We start from the raw sequence: 26,462 nt of genomic DNA, 5'->3' as shown, positions 1-26,462 counted from the left end.
TAATCTCGCCCTCTGGAGTATATAAAAGAGGGCAGGGGTCCTTGGATCGGTAGGCGAAGACCTCAGAGAACCACAACATAGGACCAAATCCTCAACGCCAAACAACACCCAAGCGCAGGGCGCAATATACAACACCCCAAACAGAACGTAGGGTATTACGCTACTCTGGTGGCCCGAACCTGTATAAATCCATGTCTTGTGTCCTCGCTTTTACCTTCGAGTTCCAGGTCCGATGATCCCCTACCAACCAATCTACTACCTCGAGATACCCCTCGGTAGGTTGCCGGATATAAAACACCGACACCTCTCTCCACCCTCCTCCATCCGGTCCCGCTATTCGCCCTCGTCGCAAGTGCCACCCTGCCCATTTCTAGGGGTAGAGCTACTAGATCCGCCACCAACATCTCGACTGCTAGCTCCCACGTCAAGTCATCGCCGTTGCTTATCCCCACCCTTCCACAGCCCAATCAGGGCTTCACTCGAGACCCCGTCGGCGTTGATGCCATAGCCCCCACCTCGCTACCGTCTCTACTGCCGCCACCACTCGCTACCCTATTGCTCTGAAGCTTTCTCTAGATCTGCCGGAGACAGGTACGCCCCTCCCCAAACCCAAACCCTGAAAGCTCTTCAAGGCTTGCACGGAAGGTGGAGAAAAAAGGAAGAGTCGGATGAAGCAAACATTCAGGTGTAGAGGAGGCCAATCTCACTCAAGTGCACTCTAACTCCCCCATTCGAAATGAGCATTATAATTAGGTTTGGGTGGTACAGCAAGCATCGTGTTTTGGCCAAGAATTTTTAATTTTAGTATAGTATCTAAGTTTTATGAGAGCTGTTTTAAAATTTAGACTCCAGCTTATTTCTTAAGGTTGGATATTTATAGCTTCATAAAAAATTAGATCTGGAGCTACAAGTACGTGGAAACATTTAGATAAACCACTTTACCTATATTTTAATTAAATATAAATATTTAGTTCACTTTAATTTATTGTATAAATTGTAAATCTAATGTAAATCTCTCATAGCTAAAGTTGTGCCAAACAGACTCTGATTTTAGTACACCAAATGCTACAAAAGAAAATATTGATAAGGTCCGTTTTCACACACACCATGCTGGAGCCGTTTTAACATTATCTTATTCACATTTTGTTGCTGGCCATTAACATGGTTAGACCAATTGACGAAATGAGCTTGTTGAAGATTATTTATTATTAGAGTATTCTAGTAACGGATTTAATGTTATTATTGTTTCAAGGTAATACCGTAATGCTATTATTTTCATTGGGGGGGGGGGCAACCTGAAAATATGTAATCCTATGCTTTACACACATCAGCCAAAGCTGGGACGCTTGACAATTCAAATTCCAAGTGTCGCATACTGAATGGGGACCAGGTGAGTAATTAATATAAGAAAAGCATATGACCCTACAATCCACTTCCTAGAATCTAAATAATAGTTTGTAGGAGGAGTATATAAAAAAAAACGTGCCCTTCAAATGCACTGCCAGCCAAACCTTTTTTTTGCAAAGAAAATGAAAATGCAAAGCCCTATTTTTGGGCCTTTTTGACCACCATCCGATGATCCATTCCACCCAGTTGCGCACGTCAAAGTACAGGCAATCGCGGTGGGCCACGGAACAAACCCAGGCGCCGGGCAGCCCCACCCCCACCCGGTCCCGGCGCCCAAAGCGAACAAACCCTAGCGAGCCGGACCCGGGACCCTCCCCCTCTGATCCGGTGCGCCCGGTCAAACCCCCCCTTCAGCCGGTCACGCTCCCCCAACCCCTCTTCGCCCCTCTTCCCCCAGTCCCCGTCCCCACACCCCACCTCCTCGCCTCCCTCCCCTCCACCTCGCCGGAGCACCGCCCCCCTCGCCGTCGCGCGCCCCCGCTTCCCTCGCCCAGCCCCCTTTCTCACCGCCCCCTCTACCTCCCAGTGTTCCCCTTATTTCTCATCGCGCTCGCTCGCCGCGTGGATCGCCTCGGCCCCGTTTTTTTTTTTCCGTCCCCGCCGGAGCGGCCTGGAGCCGGGTAGCCGGCGGGTGGATGTCCGTGCCCTGTATGGGGATGGATATGCCGCTGCCTTGACGGATTGATCTCGGGGCGCCGCCTTTTTGGGGGGCGTCCGCCGCGGCGGCCATGGAGAGAGGGGCGGGGAGCGACCAGGGGTCGCCCGGGAGCGAAATGGGCGACGGCGACAACGACAGCGTCGGCTACGGCGCGGAGATGGAGGTGGACGCCGGGAGCGGCTCGGCCGGGGCCTCGGCGCCGGCGAGCTCGGCGTCGGCCTCCGCCTCCGCGTCGGCGTACGCCGCGCGCGCCGGCGCCTACGACGGGGTCGACCCGTTCGAGGGCATGGAGTTCGACGACGAGGAGGACGCCTGGACGTTCTACAACGTGTACGCCCACCGCGTCGGCTTCAGCACCCGGATTAGCGTCATGCACCGCTCGCGCCGGGACGGCTCCGTCATGTCGCGCCAGTTCGTCTGTGCCAAGGAGGGGTTCCGCACCTACCGCGGGAAGAACGAGGTTGCCCGGGCCGATGTGGCCGACGCTGCCGATGATGATAGTGCAAGGGGCCGGCGGACACGGGCTGTCACCAGGGTTGGCTGCAAGGCCATGATCCGGGTGAAGAAGCAGGACAACGGCCGGTGGTCTGTGACCAAGCTGGAGACTGCTCACAACCATCCCCTGGTCCCTGCGAACCAGGCGCATTGTCTGCGCCCGCACAAGCCACTGTCAGAGTGTGGGAAGCAGCGGCCATTTGGGGGGCATCGGAATGGCGGTATGCTTCTGGCAATTGAGCCGCCACCAACACCTCTTACGCCGTCCGTGCCTCACGCAAGCATAGTTCAAATGGTTCCTCATTATGTTTCGGATGGTATTGGGAATGCTACCCGAGTAATTTTGGATTACGTCAAGCGCATGCAAGCTGAAGACCCAGCGTTCTTTTATGCCATGCAGTTTGTTGAGGGGCGTCCAGTAGGGAATGTGTTCTGGGCTGACGCGAGAGCTAGGACGTCATACAAAGACTTTGGAGACGCTATCGTCTTCGATGACTACTTCAAAAGGAGCAAGCATGAATTTCCACTTGTCGTGTTTACTGGAGTCAATCACCATTGCCAGCCAGTCCTATTTGGTTGTGCCATCATTGCAGATAACAATGAAGCATCATTTGTTTGGTTGTTTGAGACATTTCTCTTAGCAATGTCTGGTCAACACCCTGCCTCTCTTACCATGGAGCATGATAATACTTTACATTCAGCTGCTGCGAAAGTTTATCCTCTTACTAGGCTCCAGTTTTGTAAGTGGCACATCATGAATGAAGCACAGGATAAGCTATCACATCTCCTGAATGCATTCCCATCCTTCCATGTGGACTTTATCAATTGTATCAACATGTCTCAGACAATTGATGAGTTTGAAGCAAATTGGAAGGCATTAATTTCTATGGTCAGCTCTCAAAATACTGAATGGCTTAACTCAATGTACAATTGCCGTCATCAATGGGTTCCAGTGTACTTGAGAGACACATTCTTTGGGGATCTGTCATTAAAGCAGCAGTGTGCAACCAGGAGTTCGTTATTTGAAGGTTATATCAGTGCCAGGACTGATTCACAGTCATTCATTCAGCAGTATGAAAAAGCTCTAGACTGTTGTTATGAGAAGGAGGTGAAGGAAGAATTTGAAACAAAATATTCACTTCCAGATATCAAGACATCATCTCCTATAGAGAAGCAGGGAGCAGAGTTATATACAAGGTCAATGTTTTTGAAATTTCAACAGGAAATGATCGATGCTTCTGTTTACACTGCTGAAATGGTAAAAGAGGAAAGTGGTGTTTCCATTTATATAGTGACCAAATCTGAAGGAAGTGAGAAGCCTGTAACAGTTCAGTTCAGTTCTTCTGGAAGTTCTGCAACATGTAGCTGTCGGATGTTTGAATATTTTGGTATAGTCTGTAGGCACATACTTACTGTATTTGGTGTAAGAGGTATCTCTGCACTTCCTTCTCAGTATTTTGTAAAAAGATGGACAAAGAATGCCATGGATAGAAGCTCAAGCAAGAAAGTTGATGAAGTTAACAGAGTTGAGGAGCCCAAGGAGGAGCAAAGAAGTAGCGCTGAAGATGATGAGCACTCCCCAACATGGCGTTACAACAGTTTGTGTCGTGAAGCACTAAGGTATGCTGAAGAGGGAGCATCATCATTAGAGGTTTATATTGTGGCCATGCAGGCTCTTCAAGAGGCTGCTAACAGGGTTAATATGGCCAAGAGAGGTATTGGACAGGTAGCACCATTAGCAGTGATGCCAATTGCAGCCCAACGACCAGAAAGTTTTGGAAAATTTCAGGAGATTAGTTCTAATAAGCAAAAGAAGAGAAAAAGGAATTCAAACAGCTCAAGGGAGAACACCACATCAAATCAACTTATGTATGTGCAACAACCTGTTAATTTTCTTTTTGTTGCTCCTGGCTCATCAAGTGCTTTACAAGGGCCTAGCCAGCTAGTTGCTGCCGCTCCTGTTTCTTTGAGTACCCAATATGGACAAACATCAGGCACGAGTAATTCAGTTGATGACAATATACCTCCTGCTTCTGTAGTTGTTGATAAGTTTACTGGGTTACCTGACCGAAATGCATCAGCATCAGCACCTTCGTCAGGAAATCTGCAAGGGGGAGAAGCAAAATCTACAGGGGCTGTTTCACAAATAAAAGAGGTAGTTTACTATGCTGACTACCAAAGTTCATATGCTGCATATTTTCAAACGTTCTATACTTCTATTCTAGCTAGTTCTTACAGAATTTCCAGGAGCAAAGGCACAATTCCTGTGAAGTACACACTTCTTTTCCAAGTGCCTTTCAGGGTGAATTCTCATTCATCTGCATCATCAATGGGAAATTTAACCATGTATCAAGAGTTGCTGTTCCTTGTTTAAACAGTACTGTATTGTACTATTGTATGTGTCTATCACCTTTTTTATTGGTCTCCTAGGATATAATGTGTCCATTGATCACCTTTTTAGGAGGGGATGGGGGATCGTGCTATAATTTTTTTATGACGTATGAAAAGAGCAGCACTGGTTCAGTTTTACCATCAATGACAAATTGACAATAAACGACTATTCTCCTGTATCTGGTCCCTTTCCCTTCTGCTGCAGAATGAACTGTGTATACATTCTTTTTGTTCATTGGCCGTCTTGATTAGATGTTGCTTTGCCTATATCCTATCTCATTTTCTTCCTTTCACTTCCAAGTGAGAACCATATAAGTACTTATTTTTTTTCTTTGAATGCATATAAGTAATTTATGATTCTATGGATAGTCAGGTGGGATAGAATCAAGGTTTTATATTTTTTTTTATTACGCATTAGTAAAGGAAGTGTTAGAACCTGTAGTGGTTTCATTTTGATTTACAACTGCCACTTTCTCAAAGTTACTTTGAATGATTCATTAATAGGGCGCTGATAAACACTTATGCTTGAGTTTGTTTTTCAGCTACGAACATAGCTATTAGTAAATGGTTGGAGTATCTATGGACACAGGATTGTTGTGGTAAATCCATATTAAGTGAGAACCAGGATGGGTTTGTTAGTTTGTATCAGGATGGTGCATATTATTTATGTTTTGGATATGACATGTTTGCCTGGTAACTGTCAGTAGTGTAGGGTTTGAAAATCATGGTATCCTTACCAATTTTGTTCCAGGGCTGACATGTCAGAAATGTTGCATCTCATATATTGCAGTTGTAGCATTTCTCTTTCTCTTGTTTTCTTTAGGGTAAATATTATTTGCTTGTGACTCCCAATTTTTTATGGAAAAAATAAACCTCTGATGTCTTCAATTTTGCCAAATTATTATCAGCTGCAATCCAGTTTTCTTGACATCTAATTGGGTTTTGTACTGAGTTATTCCAGTTGCATCAGTCAAACAAACATTTTTATTTTTAGTCCTCTGTGAGAAGGTGATTTACTTTATAAGAACTTAGCACAACAGTTTAGTTAAGTTATTACCAGCAGAGACCATATCAAAGTCCCTCTTATTATAAGCCTCAGTGTACAGCTTCGTTTTGCGCCATAGCTTCTTTTCTCCTTGTGGTCATGAGTAGTTTGTATTTCCTTATTACATGTACAGAATTACTGCAGTTTTAATCATAATATGCTTCACTAGCTTCAGTGTTCTAACATTAAGTCTGGAATCTGCAGAGCCCTGAATTGTCCCAAGCTAATGGTAACAGGGGATGCTGTGTAAATACACTAAACTCCAATGCGGCGCCGCAGCTTGTGACTGTTCCCATCGGATTGTGCCTTCCATCCATGGATGGCTCCAAGATACCTGCAGGTATGTGTTGCCATGCCCATGAACCATGATTTTACTTTGCTACTTGGATCTATAAGCTATTTCAAACATCCAATCCGATTTTTTTTTGTATGCCATAATTTTGCACATTATGTTGTATTCCAAACATTGTGTTGCCTGGAAAATTCATTATGCCCCCTCTCCTGGGAATCCTAGGTAATCCCGGATCTCACCTAGCTTGAGCCAGCTTAGATAGATTCGTTGTGTCTCTCTTGAACTCTTGTATGCCAAACATTCTGGAATTTCCGTTGTGAAATGGAAATGGGGCAAGCTTCGTATCCAAAAAAAATGTCATAATTTTGCCAATTTGTGCCTGAATCTTTTCTTTAAGCTGTAGCTGTGATATATGTGAGGTATTTTATTTTTTTAGAAGTTAGTGCATATATCATTATCCATTTTTCTAACAAGGTTACTTTTGACGCAGCTGGTGTGAACTCTTTAAATTCTGGAGATAGCAATAACAATGGCAAGTTATCACTTGGTCTTCATCAACCCGAGTCATCTACACAACAGCCAGCTACACCTTCACAGACAAAAACGCTTGAGAGTATTGATTCTCGTACAAATCCTGAGGGTTATTCTATAAGGGCTGCAGCCATTGCAGCTGGTGCGCGCATCGCGTCTCCATCTGATGCAGCTTCAATCATAAAAGCAGCACAGTCAAAAGACGCCATCCGAATCAGGCCTGGGGAAAGCCTCCCAAATTACCTGAAACCACTAGCACCAAAACCGCTCTCCTCGCTACCACCAGTGAACACACCCAACTCGGCGCATGCAAACCCTGGCCAGCGCAGCTTTGGTGATTCCGCAGCCGCCAAGGACGCAATCTTCGGTTCCTCAGATGGCAGTGATGATGATGAGTACGATGATGACGACGACACTGATGACGAAGATGAGGGGCTGACTGGTGATGACGCGGAGCATGAATGATCTTCTCTCCCTGCACTAACCTCCCTTAATGGCTTGTGAGGTGCTGATCTTTAACAACCTCTTTCACCAATGGAATCTCTTAGAGCATAGCTGTATACATGTTTATAGCCTGTATTTTAGGTCAGGTCCCAGCTGTCACCTCCTTGAGCCTAGAATTCTTCTTTAATTTCTCTCACTTAGCATGCCTAGAAACCCAACTTGTTTAACCTAAACACAGACATTGAACTCTCTGAATCTTTTTTTTTGGTTGGCTCCTGGTGAGGATGGTCAGTCGGTCTGATGGTCAGTTCACATGTGTAGCTTGTTAGCTATGTTATGTACAGCACGAGTTGTATGCTGGCGAACTGCTTTCAACAGTCCAAAATTTTGTACCCCCTATTTTTTCTCTTCCTGGAAAGAGACTTGCTGGACTTGAAGCTCACAAAACCCCGTTTGTCCATTGACTTGTCTCGAAAGAGTGGTTGGTTCGTTGGGACAAAAAACAAAGTTGATTCTTGTGCAACTTGTGAATTTGACGAAATTACTTCTGCATAGCGACGTCCAAGCGGGAAATATATGTTAAGGTTGTTGCTTATGCCTTTCGCTGACGGTGCTACGCGTCACCCAGATCCATAGGTTTTTCAGAATCATGGCATGCCTGGGACGGGATGCAACTTTTGTCTCGTAAAGGTTTAACATGCCGGTACACGCATGCAATTTGGGAGTACCGGCTCTGGCTAATGCATTTGCCAGCACCAGCAACTTTTGAAACCGGAACTAATGAACTGGTTCTTTCGGGTAAAGAAATGCACAGTGGTGTTTTGATATTGTCTTGGCATGGTCTTTTTGAACGTGACTTGGACAACCAATTTAAGTAGCAAAAATTGCAGCACCTTGAAGTTTGGATTGTTTAGCTGCACGAAAAACACAACCAAAACGATACTGCACTTACCCTAATGAGCGTGAAGAATCTTAGACTGAACCCGTATTCAAGCACCAAGTGCTCTCCGAATTAGGAGGTGCACACGCGTATGCGGGCATGTCATCCGTCGACCTCGACCACCAACCCCCCGGAGGTAGGAGCACCTACCATGGCCCCATTTTCTCCTCCCTGGTGGGCCCCAAAGGCAGCAAGTGGGGCGCATCGTGTCTTGCTTTCTGAGTGAGAGGATGAATGGAGGATAGCCTAGCTCTGCTCGGCCATGATCAAGCAACCCTTTGTTCAACCAGAAAGAAAGAAAAAACAATGCAGACACTCATGCAGTGCGCATGTGTTTTGAGTCTGATGTAAGCCAGATTCAAGAAAAGTAGCTGGATGGAGCTTTCATGGTTGGTGGGGGCAGGCAGGCAGGAGCCACTTCTACTCCACTTGGGAAGGTTGGAATGCTGGGGAGTGCACGTCTGTTAGATTTAGGGCTTGTTTGGTTAGCTGTACTAATAGGTGGACTAAACGTTAGTCCACCTATTTTGGCCCTTTTATGGGTGTTTGAATCCATGTACTAATTTTTAGTTCGAGTCCCATCGGATGTTTGATACTGATTAGAAGGATTAAAATGTGAACTAAATATAAAACTAATTGTATAAACCGTGGTTAATTCGCGAGATGAATCATTAAGCCTAATTGAAATTCATGATTAGCACATATTTACTGTAACATCACATGGTCAAATCATGGACTAATTAGGCTTAATAAATTCGTCTCGCGAATTAGCCTTCATTTATGCAATTGGTTTTGTAATTAACCTATATTTAATATTTCTATTTAGTATCTAAACATTCAATGTGACAGGAGTCCCGTGGAACCAAACAAGGTCTTAGTCCCTAAATGCCAAACAGGTGGACTAAAATGTGGACTAAATCCTTTAGTCCTCTAGTCCAAGAGGGCTGGAATAAAGTGGACTAAAAGGCCTTGAAGACATCCCTGCCCCTCATTTATTGCCTCCCACCCACCCGGCCCCCTCCGCCGGCCTCCCTCCTGCCACCCTCCTGCCCGGCTCCCGTCATCACTGCCGACCTCCCTCCCGCTGTGGGAGCCGGTGGCGGCGGGCGGGGGTGGCGCGGCGGCGAGCGGCTGCATCCGGGCATTCTACCCGGTGTTCAGCCGGGTGCTGGACGACGCTGCCGCGGTGCCGGCGCCAAGCTCGAGGGCGCCACTGGGGCGGCTGTTCCAGCTGGAGCAGGTGCGAACCTCCTCCGTTGTGTCCACGTCCTCCTCATCATCTTTGTCGTCAGCATCGACGACGGACGCTGAAGTGGGGCTCGACGGCGCGTCGCCTGACAGCTACTGCCTTTGGGCGCTCGGGTTGTAGCAGGCGTCCTCGCCCTCGCGGCCGCCGCGGTAGAGCGGGTCCACGGGCTCCATCGCGCGGTGGCGCTGCATCGGGGAGCTTATCGTCGGCCGCAGCCACAGCGACGGGAAGCAGAAATTACTTCCTTCAGGCTTTCACCTTCATGAATCTGAGCAGGGAGTTTCCATCTTCAAAACAGGGATAATATCATCTTTATTCATCTTCATTAATGTATTTTAGTCCATGGATCCAAACAGCGTAGGGACTGAAGTTTAGTCATGGACTAAAAGAGCTTATACTAGCGTCATTATCGTCTAATCAGATCCCATATAAAACACTGCTTTGAGTGCGTGGCATCACTCCTCCACAACTCCACATTGTTTGGGTGCAGTTTGGGTTGTTTTGCAATGGCAAAAGCTTCGCCAATTGGACCATTTTTTTAAAGGAGGAATTGGGCCTGTATGTTTGTGTTGTTAATAGCCTCACCAATCGAGAGCATTGTTTATAGTTTGAAAATAAAAATGCACCAAGAAAAATAGTTGACGTTTTGTGGCCAACCTCTGGCAAGTATTCATCTAAGAAGACAGCAAGGCAAGCGAAACTTAGAAAGTGAAGGCAAAGGCTAACTAATGAAGCTGTTGGTGAGAGATGGCCGGGTCCAGTTAGTGCCTACATGGAGAGTAATGCGGTGAAGAACCGTCAACAAGCAGAATATTCTAGTGAACTCGCATCATCTTTCACGAGGGAATTAGAGTCCGAAGTGAAATGTATGATCACAAGAGTGAAGAATCAACCGTGCCCATGCATAAATTCTTTTCCTTTTCCCCAGCAAAAGATCAAGAAAAAGGAGGTAGAGTTCAGTCATTGAGTTTGGACTTTGTCACATCACCAACAACCCCCATCCGCCCTGCAAGCACGCACGTCTCACCAACATCTCCATATGCGTTTCTTTCGCTCGCCTTCGCCAACCCCCGTTAGTACTTTCCTTTTCTTTTCTTTCCATTTTGATTCCATTTCCTACAATTTCCCGGTTGGCTTTCGCTGCGTATGCTGCTGCTGTCATTTTCTTTACATATATAAATTATTAGGTCGTGACAACAAATATGAAATAGTATAGATTCACAATGTGCAGAGTGAAAAACAATCCGATGGCACTGTGGATGTTGGGAGCGCAGCCTTTCTTTACCTAAGCAATCTTGACAGAATGTAAATGAATACTACGAACAATTATAATGCCAACCTCAGTTACAACTTACACAGTAGTAACATTGGCACACTCGATTCCAATTCCCAAGCAACACGTATCAGCACGTCCCTCTTGAGAGACGAAGATTTTACATGCACAGTGATAAAATCCAAGTCGCTTCGTATGAAATTCCCTAAAAATTTCAAATTCCGACTAAACCTTGGTGTTCACCACGGAGAAGCTTAAACCCTCGCCTAAAATTGAGAGATATCTCGTCTTGATACAGTACACGTACAGCCACCGGCAACGGATTTGCCAGACGGGATGGATCTCACCAAATCCCCCTAGCGCGCACCACCTAACACACAGACGGTGATCCTTTATAAATGAACCCCCCAAACCCCTCGGATTTCTCGTGCTCATCATCACCACCCACCTCTGGTCTCGTCCTCCTCGTCTCCCGGCGCTCGCTACTCCCCCGCTCCACGGTCCAAGGGTAAGCGCGCCTCCCCACCGCTCCCTCGCCCTATATAGCGCCTCGCCCCCTCGCCCGCTCCCCAATTCCCCGCGCCTCTGCTGCCTCCCCCCGCGCCTCCCGGATCGCCGCCTCGCCGCGCGGTGAGTGGTCCGACGACGCGCGCGGCTTCTCGTAGTTTTTGTTTTTTTGTTTGTTTTGGGGCCGCCGCCTGCTGTTGTCTGTGGCGTCTAGATCCCTAGCCATTGTCTCCTTCTGTGCCGGGGTTCCTACGGCTCGGTGGTTTCGGTTGGGGAATGGTTGGTTGAATTGTTGGGTGTTTTTTTTTTGTATGTGTAATTGTGTATATGTCGTTGAGATCACTGGGTTACTACGGGATTGGAGCCAATTCCTTAAGTTTGGTGTTAGAGGTGATGCTTTCATGTCGTAATCATAAGGGCTGCCCGTATCTACGTGTAGAGTGGATTGGCTTCTCAGATCCCAGAATTTTGGTAACAGCAGAATGGGTCGTTGGTTCATAGATTGATGCCAACGAACGGGTTCGTAGTCTTTACATCTTTTGTTAGATCTGTTGATGATACCTTAGAATTTTTCGTTTTTTATGTATATATATGATCCAAGATTGCATTGGTTGGGTCTCTGAACGGATAGCAGTAATTTTACACTGATGAATTTGTTTCACCTGATATGCCTCCTGAAGAAGTCACACTTCATTATCCTACTCGTTAGTTAAAATTTTCCGAATGATAGTTTCTTACGACTGTTATTTGTAGCATGATATCTGCATGTCTGAGAGGGACAGTACTTGCCTTCCCACCGATTTTAGCTCCCCTGTACCCACTGCCTGGGAAGGCTAGGTTGCAACCAAAATGGAGGATTTTAGTGCATATTTCATACCTCCATGGTATGGTTAACGCTGCCCAATTTAAGGAAACGGCCTTGATTAATCCAAGGTATTTCTGTGCACTGAAGCATTTGAATCTCATTGGAGAAACGCATGCAGTTGTAGAAGAACCAAGTTTCAGTTCATGATCTGCTGGAACATACAGGAATACATTTTTGGCTTATTTTGCTGCTCGCTGAGACAAGTACCTAGACATCTCCCCTGTTCCTGTTAATCAAGCTGATTTTTAGTTCTTCACTGGTATAGGAAGATGGCGTCCCATATTGTTGGATACCCTCGCATGGGCCCCAAGAGGGAGCTCAAGTTTGCCTTGGAGTCTTTCTGGGATGGGAAGAGCAGCGCTGAGGATTTGGAGAAAGTTGCCACTGACCTCAGGTCTAGCATCTGGAAGCAAATGTCAGAAGCTGGGATCAAGTACATTCCCAGCAACACTTTCTCATACTATGACCAGGTCCTTGATACGACCGCCATGCTTGGAGCTGTCCCAGAGCGCTACTCTTGGACCGGAGGTGAGATTGGTTTGAGCACCTACTTCTCAATGGCCAGGGGAAATGCCACTGTCCCTGCTATGGAGATGACCAAGTGGTTTGACACAAACTAGTAAGTCAACTCCGACCTCTTGAATGTTTACCAACAGGTCGCCTTTTGTGGTATTGATCTAACATTTTTTTATTACCTTTCTCTTTGCAGCCACTTTATTGTCCCTGAACTCGGCCCAAGCACCAAGTTCTCATACGCTTCACACAAGGCTGTCTCTGAGTACAAGGAGGCAAAGGCGGTATGTAGCTGTAACCACAGTACTGTTTCAGCTAGCTGTAATTTTGTTATATAGTCATAGTTTGTATGCCTGTGCGATTTAGTAATACAGAGGAGAAAAGTGCACCATCCCATGTGTATGTCTCCGAGCTATCTGAATATGATCTGACTCCGACGTATATTATTAGTTTAGCGTGTCTACTTTTGTTAATAGATCTTCAGTCATACCAAGTATATGGCTTATTTGAGTCCTTTACTGGTTTAATCCTTCAGTATATATATGGACATTCCACAACATTGGAGTAAATTGTAACTTGTTGACTTTTGCAAGCCTTATTTGAAGTCCAAAAATGGATCGTCTTGGAACAGGCAAACTTTGCCATCATGAAGAAAGTAGTGCTACATCATAATGCATAACTGCCACATAAAATTACTTGTTCCAAATTGCATAATAGTAATACACTAGGACTCCCAGAGTGATCTTTTTTTTTTCAGTGGTGTTTTTTACCCTGTAAAGGAAGTGGCATGCTATTTTTTGTGAAAATAATGCCTGCTCACTTGCATTTTGTTGCCCCTTATGCAGCTCGGCATTGATACTGTCCCAGTGCTTATTGGACCAGTCTCCTACTTGTTGCTCTCTAAGCCTGCCAAGGGTGTGGAGAAGTCTTTCTCTCTTCTTTCACTTCTTGGTAGCATCCTTCCCATCTACAAGTAAGCATCCATATCAAACAGCTAAATTTCTTTTTTCAGCTTGAACCTCTTTAGTTTATAATGTGGTATGTTCTGCATTCAGGGAGGTTGTTGCTGAGCTGAAGGCAGCTGGTGCTTCATGGATTCAGTTTGATGAGCCTACCCTTGTTAAGGACCTTGATGCTCATGAATTGGCTGCATTCTCTTCAGCATATGCTGAACTGGAGTCAGCACTCTCTGGATTGAATGTGCTTATTGAGACATACTTTGCTGATATTCCTGCTGAATCCTACAAGTATGTTTTCCAGTATTAAAAATCCTCTTCTTCACCATCATGTCCCTTTCCGAGTAATTTAGTTGAGAAAGAAAACTGAACACTCATTCTTTTGCAAATGCAGGACTCTCACATCCTTGAGTGGTGTGACTGCTTATGGTTTTGATCTCATCCGTGGAGCCAAGACACTTGATCTTATTAGGAGCAGCTTCCCCTCTGGAAAATACCTTTTTGCCGGAGTTGTAGATGGGCGGAACATTTGGGCTGATGACCTTGCTGCATCTCTCAGCACTCTTCAGTCTCTTGAGGCTGTTGCTGGCAAGGGTAAGCAGTGAAAGATATATTCTTATTATCTGTCTTCCTCACTGCATAAGTTATTCAATAACTATGTACATGTTCAGACAAGCTCGTGGTGTCAACCTCCTGCTCGCTGATGCACACTGCTGTTGATCTTGTAAATGAGACTAAGCTCGATGATGAGATCAAGTCATGGCTCGCATTTGCTGCCCAAAAGGTTGTTGAGGTCAATGCCCTTGCCAAGGCTTTGGCAGGTCAAAAGGATGAGGTTCGACACTGTTCTTTTCCCTTCATTCTCTGAGGCCTTTTAACTTTAGCAGAGTCCTCCCAGTCTGTACCTAAATTATTTTTTTTATTTGTATTGACATGTTCGTGTACAGGCTTACTTTGCAGCCAATGCTGCTGCTCTGGCCTCAAGGAAGTCATCACCGAGAGTGACAAATCAGGAGGTTCAGAAGGCGGTAAGTAACAGAGCTTTACTCAATAAATGCTCAATTGGATGTTAGTACACAGCAATTCTTAACCAGAAATACATTTCTTACAGGCAGCTGCTTTGAAGGGCTCTGACCACCGCCGTGCTACCAATGTTTCTGCTAGATTGGATGCTCAGCAGAAAAAGCTCAACCTTCCCGTTCTCCCCACAACTACAATTGGTTCATTCCCTCAGACTGTGGAACTCAGGAGGGTCCGTCGTGAGTACAAGGCAAAGAAGTAAGCGTCTCCAGAGATATTATTACTGTCATATAGTCATCGTTTTTTCTTACTGAAATGTGTTTTCGTAGGATCTCTGAGGAGGAATACATCAGTGCCATCAAGGAAGAAATCAGCAAGGTTGTCAAGATCCAAGAGGAGCTTGACATTGATGTGCTTGTGCATGGAGAGCCTGAGGTGAGTATTCTTAAGTACTGATGATGTTCATTCTAGGCTATCTGCATTAGCTTTTCTCCCCCCTATAAACTAGTTCTTTTTAGCATTATTATCTATTGTTTTCTGCAGATGAAATGTTACTTATTTATGTAACTTAATGTTTATGTATTTACAGAGAAATGACATGGTTGAGTACTTCGGGGAACAATTATCTGGTTTTGCATTCACTGCCAACGGATGGGTGCAATCTTATGGATCACGCTGTGTGAAGCCACCCATTATCTATGGTGATGTCAGCCGCCCCCACCCCATGACTGTCTTCTGGTCCAAGACAGCACAGAGCATGACCTCTCGCCCAATGAAGGGAATGTTGACTGGCCCGGTCACAATCCTCAACTGGTCATTTGTCAGGAATGACCAACCCAGGTTTGTTACTGCTTACATTCTGCTTAGACAGTTCCAAGTACTGTTTTGCTCTTTTGCTCCGTGTGGAATTGGGTAATTACATTTTTCTTTGTGTGACAGGTTTGAGACCTGCTACCAAATAGCTCTTGCTATCAAAAAGGAGGTTGAGGATCTTGAGGCTGCTGGTATTCAGGTTTGTGTATACTTCTATAAGTTTGTTTTCTAGTTCTTATTTCATCAATATGTCCATGTGCTACAACACATATTTTGCTCTTTGCAGGTGATTCAAATCGACGAAGCGGCTCTAAGGGAGGGCCTGCCCCTGCGCAAGTCAGAGCATGCATTCTACCTGGACTGGGCTGTCCACTCTTTCAGAATCACCAACTGCGGAGTCCAGGACACCACCCAGGTAACCATCTTGCAAGTTGTGAGATATCTGGAAATCTTTGTTAGCATCCTGTTGACAGTCCTTTCTCTTGTATAGATCCACACCCACATGTGCTACTCCAACTTCAACGATATCATCCACTCCATCATCAACATGGATGCTGATGTGATCACCATCGAGAACTCCCGGTCTGATGAGAAGCTCCTATCTGTCTTCCGCGAGGGTGTGAAGTACGGCGCTGGCATTGGCCCTGGTGTCTATGACATCCACTCTCCCAGGATCCCCTCCACCGAGGAGATTGCTGACCGTATCAACAAGATGCTTGCTGTGCTTGAGACCAACATCCTCTGGGTGAACCCTGACTGCGGTCTCAAGACCCGCAAGTACACAGAGGTGAAGCCCGCCCTGACCAACATGGTTTCCGCCACCAAGCTCATCCGCACCCAGCTTGCCAGCGCGAAATGAGTCGTTTGTTAGCTCCACGGTTTGTTGAACGCAAAGCCAACAGGGCCAATTGTTTTCAATAATGTCTGCCTCATCCCTGTTCCATGGTTAGGTTAGTCTCATTGATATGGTATTGCCGGTATACGTTGTACTGTTAAGTTTGGTGTGTCTTCTCTTTTAGGTGGTTTTTGGGTATGTACGCTTTTGGTATAAAAAGAAATGAAATATGCAGTTCAAATCGCATCATCAACTGCATTGCCATCTTTCAGTCTAACTTTTATAAGAGGATTGCCATGCCATTGCGTTTGCACATGATAACATTTGAACACACAACTGTTACACACTCTTCACAGCAGCACTATATACAGGAGGGTGGCACCAACACCCACCAATGCGAGGACGAGAACGAAGCCAAGAACATGGAGGACTCTGATCTTCTTCCACCATCTCTTGTCCTCACCTTTGCCATCACCCTCATCGTTCTTGGCAGCATTTTCATTTGCGCCGCCGTCGCTTCTTGGCAAATCTTGTATGGCCATCTGCTGATCTTGCCTCGGTTCCTCCACAGCCTGACCTTTACGTTCCTTGTCTTCAACCTTGCCCTTCCCTGGATCCTCTTGGGCGCTCCACATGCTTGCACTGCTGCTACCTGAGGAGCCATCCGCATTGCCCGGCCTCATCAGCTCTCCAAGAGACTGGGATCTCCCAGGCTTATCTTCTTTGTGCTTGTCCTTGGACGACGGCGGCGGCGGCGGCGGCAGCGGTGATCCCTTGGGCAGGATGACGAGGAGCCGGGCGCTCTCTATGTTCATCTTCGCCTCGATGGCGCTGGCGTCGCAGCTCTTCGGCACCGGGAACACCTTGAGGAAGCGTGCCCATTGGCCGCCGTCGACCTGGCGCTCGCCGGCGACCTTGAGTTTCCGGCGTGTGTTGTACAGGACCTTCAGCTCCTCCTTCCTGAACCCTGAACGAAGGATGCCATTTGTTCAGATTTTCAGAAGATGTGACAGGCTTGGTGCTGCAACGCTGAATGGCGAGTTGCAGGGCGTTACCTGACACGTCGACGACGAGCGTGTCGGCTTCCTCCGTGCTTTTCCACTCGCACTGCGGGTCCAGGGCCGTGTACACGCGGCGGCGCGGCGGCGGCGGCGGAGGCGGAGGGGCGGGCGCCGCGGCGGCTGCCTGCATGATGATGATGGGGACCTGGGTTGACGAATCCTTTTCCTGAAGCGAAAGAGCTGTCAATCCTTCAAGCTTTAGTGTGGCTATCAGGCTATGACGGAGGATTAGGGGGTTAGTACGGTTTAGAACTACAGTAGATTGCCTCCGAGACGGGTTACACGGAAATGGTTGTTGCTAGGCAACTCCTTGCTTTGCTTCAGCGAGTTGCAGATGCCTTGCTTTAGCTGCAGTGTGTACCGATGTGCCTGAATTACTTAGTAGTGGCAAAGCAGACGTCGTGTTGGGCATATATCAGATCAGGCAGCTGGTGTGTGTATACGTATATCAATCCTAAGGAAAACTGCTAATACAGCATCAAAAGTCAGCATCAGCTGCAAATAACACTACGCATTAGACAGTTGCATTTAGCACCTTACTCTGTCCTCCTGCTACAAAATTACACCTGGAGCAGTTTGACAAGCCATACAAAATGAAATCCAAATTGCTTCAAATGACGCAAAGCTCTAAAACAATAAAAACCCACCAACTTACATAACTTTTCTCTAATTTGTATTTTGTAACGACCCTTGCCCCAACAACAAACACCGCGCGATGTGAGCAATTACCAGCAAGACTCAAAGAGAATCCGCCATGACAGTGGTTACAACTTTACATTGTTTTCCAATTTCCCCTGTGCAGTCTGCACCATCTGAAACCAAGATGCTTGGTCTGCATTTTAAAAGTCATATTAAATAAGTTTTAAAATGATGGCACATGGAAAAATTATGTGATTTCAAATGATTTTGACCTAAATCCTTTACGACTTTATTTTCCTATATGGTCCGTACCACTAGCAATAGCGCGGCTAGTTCTGTATCTTTTGACATCATAATCCATTCATCACATATTAATAGAGCTATAATCAATCATACATACTGGCCGATATATAATTTTACAATTAAATTAAATTAGGGTCGTTTCCGTGTGTTGCCGGTGGCGTCGGGCTCTTTCGTGGCTCGCGAGGGCCGGCGGTTGCAGCTTCTCCAGGCAGTACAGTGGTGGAGCCGCGGGCTCTTTCCTACTCCAACTCCGCGCTCATCTGCAATCGATCTCCACAGCATCACCCTGTTGATCCACGGGGCCCGGCCAACTCCGACATGCCTCTGACCCTCCCTGAGGATGTGCTACACGGCCAGAGCAACAGCGGGTGCGGGTTCCCTTCCCAAGCTCGACGGCGCTGCTGCAGGTCGACAACGGCATCACCTCAGATCAGGTCCAAACTCAGTCCTTGCATCCGTTCATGCATGAAATTTTTTTCCTCCTTGCACAAGTCGAGCTCTTTCGTGGCTCTTATTCTGTGACCTGCTTAAATTTTCGATTAGAAGAAATGATGATATGTCCCATTATTATGTTCACAATCTAAACATTTTACAAACCTTCATCTTGCAAAAATCACTCAAGATACCTTATTCTCATAAATAGTTTTCAAAAAATGTGATCTCCAGGATGCAGCAGCCACTGGTGGTAGCCAATCAAATGTGTTCGATTTAGCACTGAAGCCATGCACCGATGCGCTCTGTGGTCGTCTACAGGAGTGGTCCTGGGGTCCTGGGGCAGGAGATAGCTTCACAACTATTGCTGAGATAAGGTACTGATATGCTCAATTATTGTTCAATTGTTCTCCATATCAGAATTTACCATTGAACTTCATTCAAATGAATATGTTCATATTTGTGATGGTGAGAAAAGTTTCTTCAAAAAATCAGGCTATGTTAGAATTCAACAATTTGCCACCTGTAGAATCAGTTCTCACATATGAATATGTCCATGAAAGAGAGATAAAAATAGTGTTTACATGACATTTCTTCGTGACATCAATATATATAGTTATTGGACCACAAAAATGATGCTGACCATGCCCTCCTTTCTCTTTGCTTGAACTGAATGCCAACCAAGGACCTGATAAGCTCCTGACCAACCTCCCTTTTGTTTGCTTGAACTGAATGCTAGCCAAGGAGGCCCTAAATAAACTGCTGACCATAACCTTGATGAGGTTGCATCAGCTTTTTGCCCTACAGTTCAAGAGAATTACATTGTAGATTGCCCAGTCTGATAGGAAATACAATTCAAGAAATAATGAGCAATGGCGGCATACGTACTATCCAGCACCAATATTGATGATGCTTGTGAGCATATGCGTATATCTGCAAAACATGAATTACTGCTTTTTTAAGTAGGACAGATACGTACTATCAAAAAATATGTATATCTGCAAAACATGAATTTACTAAAAAGTATAAGGAAAATTACTACTTTTTTAAGTAGGACAGATACTTACATATGTTTGCCCATGCATAGACAAATAAAAAAATGGTTCTAGATTGTGGATTCCTGTAGTGATCTCCCGATTTTTAATTCCTGGGGAAAAGTATATATAAAATGTATTCACTGCTCTTAACTGTAAAAAAAGTAGGTTGACCTATTAGAATTAATAGATTAGCATCCACCACTATTGTCAGCCCAGAAATGCATGGTTGTTCAAAAATTGAGAAGAGTCCATTAGATAACTTTATTAAGCCGCATCAAAATTCACCATGATTTCTCAAATAGAACGTATGAATTGCATTAACCATGTTAGGATAACAAGAGTATATCAAAGTAAGAGGACAATTTATCAGTAACTGCTAAAAGCTTATAAGAATTTCTATGGCAAAATTACCTTTTTTTTCAATCTGGCGCACAACCAATGATTAGGGTATAGAGCACACTCTTTTTGGCAAACTACTATAAGTGTGAGATGTCAATCTTCAATGCTCCTGTACCATTTCCAGTAATTGAATAGAATTTCTTTTCCATGAGGGATGGATGGATGGATGTGTTAAAACATAGAGAACATTCTTTTACAGTTAAAATAATCATAGAAGGCATGTATATGAAAGGCTTAACTCTGTCAAAGTTCCTTGGAATATGATTCTACCTGTGACAGTCTGAATTAGACAATTGCATTTGGGCTCCCTGATCTTTGTTGAAAAGATCAAAGCACCTATCCATCATGATTCATACCGTACATGAACTCAATTCAGAAGCACCTAAGTGATTAAGATGCCATCTCTATATTTTTTAGTACCTAATTTGACCAGTTGTCAAGTAACACACCTATTCATCATTGTTCTAATTCTTTTTGTTCTTTCTGATTACATATCAAAGCACCACACTGTCTAGATTAGCAAAATAAATGGTAGGGACTGTATGCTCGCTGCAAATAATTTTCAGAAGCACCATGATGTAAAATCTGCATGCACCAGATGAAAGCTCTTAAGATCCTAATTTCTGATACAAACTTAATTTTCAGAATCAAATAACTTTATTGCAAAATTTAAACTTCCTAACTGGGAGAGAAATTTGATACTCGGTCTTTTGTCTCACCTAGAAATTCCTCGATCACTGGAGTATTAATCTTGCCTTAGCTTTTGAAGTCAGATTAAACCCATTGACCACTGTTTTGAAGTCAGATTAAACCCATTAATCACACGATGAATAAGGGATCTAACCTTGGTATATTCGTTCCTTAGGGTTGCAAAACGGATGGCCCTTGCATGGTGACGACATTGATGGTGATTCTTTTCCCAGAACGGCGGCGGAAGACAAGCGCACCAGCTCCACATCTCCTAGGGCGATGTCGCAGGTTGGAGGGCGCAGGGCCACATATCAGTGCGCACATTGGCAGCGGGATCGCGTAGAGCAGCGACGCCACAGGTTGGAGGACGCAGGGCAAGATCAAACGAATAAATTGACGAACCTTAGAGGTAGTGGTGATGGGCGATCCGTTCTCGCTCGTCGGGTGCCACGTGAACCATGGGCGCGCGGCTGACGAGGAGGGGCCTGCTCTTCACGTGGGTTGGAGGAGACGGCAGCACCGGGTTGGCGGACTAGTGGTGGCTTAGTGCCTACCGATACCACGCGATAAATCATCGTGTCAAGAGTTTGCTTCCCCTCATCCTCACCTATTATGTTTTCGGATTTCATACTTGCAACTTGTGTGCCTTTACTTTCTTAGATTGGCTCTAGGTTACAAAACTTATTTTAGGATGAGGGTTTCCCACTAAATCAACCTTAGTTGCATATTTTGATAGTATGATCTATTTTATGTTTTATAAAAAATAGTGAAAGTCATAGGTTAAAATTTTAAGTTATCTAATTCACCCCTCCCCCTCTTACGCTACGAGCGTCAATTCCTTTCACTCAACTTGCGCCACACCACGTAGCCTGTGATCCCAACAAAGAGCACCGCCGCCACGGTCGCCAGTAGCCAGCGGATCGGCCGCCTCCCGCCCGCATCCACCTTCCCCACCGTTCCCTCCTCGCCCTCCTCCTTCTCCTCCTCGCCGTCGTCGTCCTCGTCCTCGTTCTCCTCCTGCATCGTCGGCGCTGGCTCAGGGGCATAGCCATCCGGAGGCGAGGGATGAGTCATCTTCGGGAGCGTGACGGTGAGGGTCTCGTTCGCGAACTTGGAACGGATGCCATCGATGTTGCAGTTGTCCGGGAGCTTCAAGCGCTTCTGGAAGCGGATCCAGTCGCTGCCTCCCACTGCAGCCGGCCTCTGACCGCGCACCTGCAGGTAGCCGTGATTATCCACCAGCACCCGGAGCTCCTCCTTATTGAACCCTGCAGGTTGGCACATCCATCGTTAATGCATACATGACATGAAGAGTTCCTCATCAGTCTGCTGCTGCTGACGGAGATCGAAGAGAGGAGACAGGAGAAGCGGCCTGTTGCTTGCCTGGGAGTGAGACCGTGAAGGTGTCGGCGTCGGCAGCGTGGCTCCACTCGACGGCGGGGTCGTAGTCCTCGAAGGTGCGGTCGTCGAGGGCACCGCCGGTGCTCCGATCCATGGATGCTGCGGTCTCTTGCTCTTGCGACTGCTGCGCTATGGACCGGTTCTGCACTAGTGCTTGTGCTTTGTGGGGGGCTGAAGGTATTGCTGGTTGATGTCAATAGTAATCCGTGGCATTGGGGTGGATGTATATATATATATACACTCCTACCTGCAAACTTGCACAATCAAACGTTTATTGGAACATGGGAATATATTCTTCGGTGGACTTGACTATGTAACAACCCACTATGCGTTAGTCCCGTATCCATCAGACCTATTGGAGTCCTCGTGAAACCATTCTTATTAAATAATAGCATGCCATGTAGACAAAAACAGTGAAATGGTATGAAATTTATAATAAGATAGAAAATTTGGATTTCATCAGTGTAAACAGCTAGTAACTGTGATGCTGGAATAAAACCTCCACTGAAAGCGATTTGTTTCATCCCCACACCATTTGTCATCCCATACGGTTATGGCTAGTATGCTAGTACTTAATTTAGGTACAATTACAATAGGTTACATAATTTATATACCACGTTTGATCTCAACATCATGCATGCAACAATGAAATGTTATGACTAGCTTATGAAATGGCAAAATGAAAGTATATTGAGAGTTTTTTTTCATTCACCAACATAAACAGTGCCTGTTTGTTTGAGATGTTGTTTTTGAGCTTTTCTGAAAAGCTGTTGTTGACTTTTTGCTTCTGAAAAGCTAACACTAGCTTCTAGAAGATGTGTTTCGCTTTCAAAGCTCAAAAAAGTTACGAAAAGCTCGTAAAACTGAGTTTTTCAGCTTTTCATATAAAATCAACTTTTCTGAGCTTCCAGGTTTTCGGAAGCTATACGAGAAAATCGTTGTTTGTTTAAGCTTCTGGCTTTCACGCTGAGAAGCTGCTAGGAAGCTTAAATAAACATGGCCTAAAAATAATATAGGACTGTTGGAAACGGTGTAAAGAAACTCTTCACTTGGAATGGGAATGACTGCTATATACAAGATTGTCATTTCACTAGGGATCATATTAAATGTGTGTACAGACAACCCATACAATACATTATTTAGTAGTAGTCGGTAGAAGATGCAGAGATGGATTTTACTTTCAAATTACAATTTTTTGGGCATATAAACACTACCAATTACCAAAGACACTCACGTAGGGGTGGTAAAGGGTCCTCTAATTTAGCCTAGCAAATTTAAAGATCGGACTCAATAAAGACCTAACTATAATATTATATGATTTTGAACTAAAAATAGATAGAAGTGAGTTGGATTATAAAAAAGACACGAGAGCTATGATTCCGTTAAAGTCCTGACTCGCGCGCGCGCAACACAACACGACATCAACAAGAGGTGCAGGGAACAAGCAGCAAATTGTCTTGCCGATCTCACCACATGGATCAACCAAGCAGACACACAGTCACACACATTATTAGTTTACCGTGTACACTCACACGTCGAGTACTCAAAACAACCAACGGTTCCGCTCGCTCACATCTCATCGATGTAGCTTCCTGCTCCGGCCAGCTCCCCGGGGCCGTGATCGCCGGCTCCGGCGGCACAGCCGCTCCTCAGCTTGCGCCACACCACGTAGGCTGTGATCCCAACAAATGACACCGCCGCCACGGCCACCAGTATCCAGTGGATTGGCCTCCTCCCGTCCGCCATCTCAATCTCCACCATCGTTTCCTCCTCGTCCTCGTTCTCGTCCTCGTCTTCCTCCTGCATCTTCGGTGCTGGCTCACGAACAGAGCCGTCCGGAGGTGAGGGACGGCTCTTCTTCTCCTCCTGCGTCCCCGGCGCTTGATCAGGAGCAAAGCCGTTAGGAAGTGAGGGGCGACTCTCCTCCTCCTCCTGCACTGCCGGTGCTGGCTCAGAAGCAGAGGCGTCCGGTGGCGAGGGAAGGCTGTTCTTCTCCTCCTGGGTCGGCGGCGGCGCTTGCTCAGGAGCAGAGCCGCCGGGAGGCGAGGGACGACTCTTCTCCTCCTCTTGCACCGCCGGCGCTGGCTGAGAAGCAGAGCCGTCAGGAGGCGTGGGACGACTCTTCTTCTCCTCCTGCATTGTCGGCGCTGGCTCAGGAGCAGAGGCAGAGCCGCCGGGAGGCGAGGGACGACCCTTCCCCTCCTCCTCCTGCACCGCCGGCGCTGGCTCAGAAGCAGAGCTGTCAGGAGGTGAGGGACGACTCTTCTCCTCCTTCTGCGCTGCCGGCGCTGGCTCAGGAGCAGAGCTACCCGGGGGCGAGGGACGGTTCTTCTTCGGGAGCTTGATGGTGAGCTTCTTGTCCTCCAACTTGGCACGCATGCCATCGATGTCGCAGTTGTCCGGGAGCTTCAAGTCCTTGTTGAAGCGGATCCACTTGGTGCTTCCCGCTTCGACTGGCCGCTCGCCACGCACCCGCAGGTGGCCCTTGCTGTCCACCTGCACCCGTAGCTCATCTCTCCTGAACCCTGGTTGGCATGGCACATCCGTTCATTGATGGAGCAATGCACACATGACATGAAGAGCTTATCAGTCAGCTGCGTGCTGATGATGACGGGGATCGAAGAGGGAGTAATCAACAATAATACGCGGGCTTATTGCTTGCCTGGGAGTGAGATCGTGACGGTGTCGGCGTCGGCGGCGTGGCTCCACTCGACGGCGGGGTCGTAGTCCTCGAAGGTGCGGTCGTTGAGGCCACCGGTGCTTCGACCCATGGATGCTGCCATCTCTTGCCCTGCGATCCTCGAGCTAAATGTGCTGGTGCTGTTGGAGCGCTACCTGCTTGTGCTTCTTTGGGGGTGATGGCCTGTGTGGTGGTGTTGCTGGACGCTGCAGGTTGCCTGGTTGATGTCAATATATAGTCATCCGTGGCTGTGTGGTTTGCGCTCTTGGCTGTCGGTATCGTTCTGAAACCAACTGGACGGGTTGGTAAGAAAGCGGCAGCTTTTTTCCCGACCGACAACCATGAGCGAAATGAGGGTATCATAAAACATGCTTCCACGTCTATTTTTTTTCCAGCAGCCGAGAGTTGTTGTTGGGAGTAATATATAACTTAGCCCTCATTGCAGATCAAAGTGTAATTGCCTTGCGGAATGATGGGAAACAAAGGTGGCTGATTACTTTGAGAAAGGTAATTAGTTCGTTAGGACTGAGTATCTGTGCAGCGATATTTTATAAAAATGTACCTCATACTTCAAATTGCTGGTTAGTTTTCTAGATTCCTTACGCATTAAGATTACTAAAAAGAATCACTACACGAGAGTGTGATGTTCGAAATAGTTACATTTTATCTGCAATAATGCGAGCTTATTATATAGGAGTAACTTTTTGTTGCCCATCTCACCAAAAGGATCAACCAAAGCAGACACACATCAGATTAGTTTGCCGTGTACTCACACGTCGAGTACTCAAAACAACGACGCCCCGTCGGCCGGTTGCGCCTGTAAGATTCAGAGGCGCAAGCTCAGGGTCGAGACGATGCGTGTTCAATGGAATAGATCGGAAAACCCCCGATCGTGGCATTTACATAGGTGCCGGCAACAGCCTGGACGGCCAGGAGATATTGCTCAACAATCTTATCTATTCTAACTGCATATCTCCTGGCGCTATCCCATGATCTGTTGCTAGCCTGCGTTACAATCCATGCACACAGGGAATCATCTAACGCATACACAAGTATCTTCTATAACAGCGCCTGGGAGGTGGGTGGCGCCGGACATCGAATACGGAACGCACCGCGCGACGAAGAACGTGGCGGCGAGCGGACCGTACTCTCTGCTCATTCATGCTGCTGCGGAGGAGACGCCGTGCGTGGCGGACCGCGACGGAGGAGGCGGGGAGCACGCAGTCGCCGTGGTCACCAGGCGCGACGGACCGGACCGGTCGGACGTCTACTCCTTTGGAGTGGTGCTGTTCGAGGCGCTCTGCGCGCGGCCGGTGATCAATCATGGCCGGGACCAGATCAACCTCGCCGAGTGACTAGCGGTGAAGGGGCAGCAGGAGGGGAGGCTGGCCAACAGATAGCGGACCCGCGGATCGTCGGCTTGAGTGACTGCGGCATTTCCGGCCGTCCATGGGCGACGTGTTGTGGAGCCTGGAGCGGCGCCTGCAGCTGTAGCTGGAGAAGAACGTATGGCGGGACCGGGACGCGTCCGAGAGGACGGCGCCGCGGCGGCCACGCGCCGCTCCCTCCAGGGGAAACGGTTGTGC

The 26,462-nt window shown here is 46.7% G+C and overlaps 5 protein-coding genes across 6 annotated transcripts; 2 read left to right on the top strand and 3 right to left on the bottom strand.

Annotated features, from left to right (window-relative positions):
* Window positions 1-1,808: 1,808 nt before the first annotated feature.
* LOC117838149 (protein FAR1-RELATED SEQUENCE 5) lies at window positions 1,809-7,723 on the top strand. The gene is made up of 3 exons (XM_034718064.2): window positions 1,809-4,715; window positions 6,201-6,336; window positions 6,779-7,723. The coding sequence occupies exons 1-3, from the start codon at window positions 2,136-2,138 to the stop codon at window positions 7,282-7,284; spliced, it is 3,222 nt and encodes a 1,073-aa protein (XP_034573955.1). The 5' UTR covers window positions 1,809-2,135; the 3' UTR covers window positions 7,285-7,723.
* Window positions 7,724-11,074: 3,351 nt separating this feature from the next.
* Window positions 11,075-16,483, top strand: LOC117838625 (5-methyltetrahydropteroyltriglutamate--homocysteine methyltransferase 1). 2 transcript variants are annotated; one of them, XM_034718721.2, is made up of 14 exons: window positions 11,075-11,233; window positions 12,363-12,716; window positions 12,807-12,894; window positions 13,456-13,583; window positions 13,666-13,857; window positions 13,961-14,160; window positions 14,238-14,401; window positions 14,514-14,594; window positions 14,678-14,844; window positions 14,916-15,021; window positions 15,176-15,426; window positions 15,526-15,598; window positions 15,686-15,814; window positions 15,890-16,483. In XM_034718721.2, the coding sequence occupies exons 1-14, from the start codon at window positions 11,124-11,126 to the stop codon at window positions 16,256-16,258; spliced, it is 2,412 nt and encodes an 803-aa protein (XP_034574612.1). In that variant the 5' UTR covers window positions 11,075-11,123; the 3' UTR covers window positions 16,259-16,483. The 2 variants fall into 2 exon arrangements, with proteins under 2 accessions (XP_034574612.1, XP_034574613.1); XM_034718722.2 differs by having other exon boundaries at window positions 11,222-11,355.
* Window positions 16,484-16,536: 53 nt separating this feature from the next.
* On the bottom strand, window positions 16,537-17,560 carry LOC117838626 (uncharacterized). Its single transcript, XM_034718723.2, has 2 exons — window positions 17,290-17,560; window positions 16,537-17,201 (listed from the first exon to the last, which is right to left on the bottom strand). Exons 1-2 carry the CDS (start codon window positions 17,423-17,425, stop codon window positions 16,585-16,587), a joined length of 753 nt encoding a protein of 250 aa, XP_034574614.1. The 5' UTR covers window positions 17,426-17,560; the 3' UTR covers window positions 16,537-16,584.
* A 3,279-nt stretch (window positions 17,561-20,839) lies between these two features.
* Window positions 20,840-22,290, bottom strand: LOC117835229 (inactive protein RESTRICTED TEV MOVEMENT 2). Its single transcript, XM_072290401.1, has 3 exons — window positions 22,179-22,290; window positions 21,785-22,063; window positions 20,840-20,895 (listed from the first exon to the last, which is right to left on the bottom strand). Exons 1-3 carry the CDS (start codon window positions 22,288-22,290, stop codon window positions 20,840-20,842), a joined length of 447 nt encoding a protein of 148 aa, XP_072146502.1.
* Window positions 22,291-23,547: 1,257 nt separating this feature from the next.
* LOC117839724 (uncharacterized) lies at window positions 23,548-25,075 on the bottom strand. Its single transcript, XM_034720130.2, has 2 exons — window positions 24,859-25,075; window positions 23,548-24,721 (listed from the first exon to the last, which is right to left on the bottom strand). Exons 1-2 carry the CDS (start codon window positions 24,977-24,979, stop codon window positions 23,766-23,768), a joined length of 1,077 nt encoding a protein of 358 aa, XP_034576021.1. The 5' UTR covers window positions 24,980-25,075; the 3' UTR covers window positions 23,548-23,765.
* Between the last annotated feature and the right edge of the window lie 1,387 nt (window positions 25,076-26,462).

Source organism: Setaria viridis, chromosome 9 (assembly GCF_005286985.2).
Source record: "Setaria viridis chromosome 9, Setaria_viridis_v4.0, whole genome shotgun sequence".
NCBI lineage: Eukaryota > Viridiplantae > Streptophyta > Magnoliopsida > Poales > Poaceae > Setaria > Setaria viridis.
This window is presented reverse-complemented; position numbering and strand designations above follow the sequence as displayed.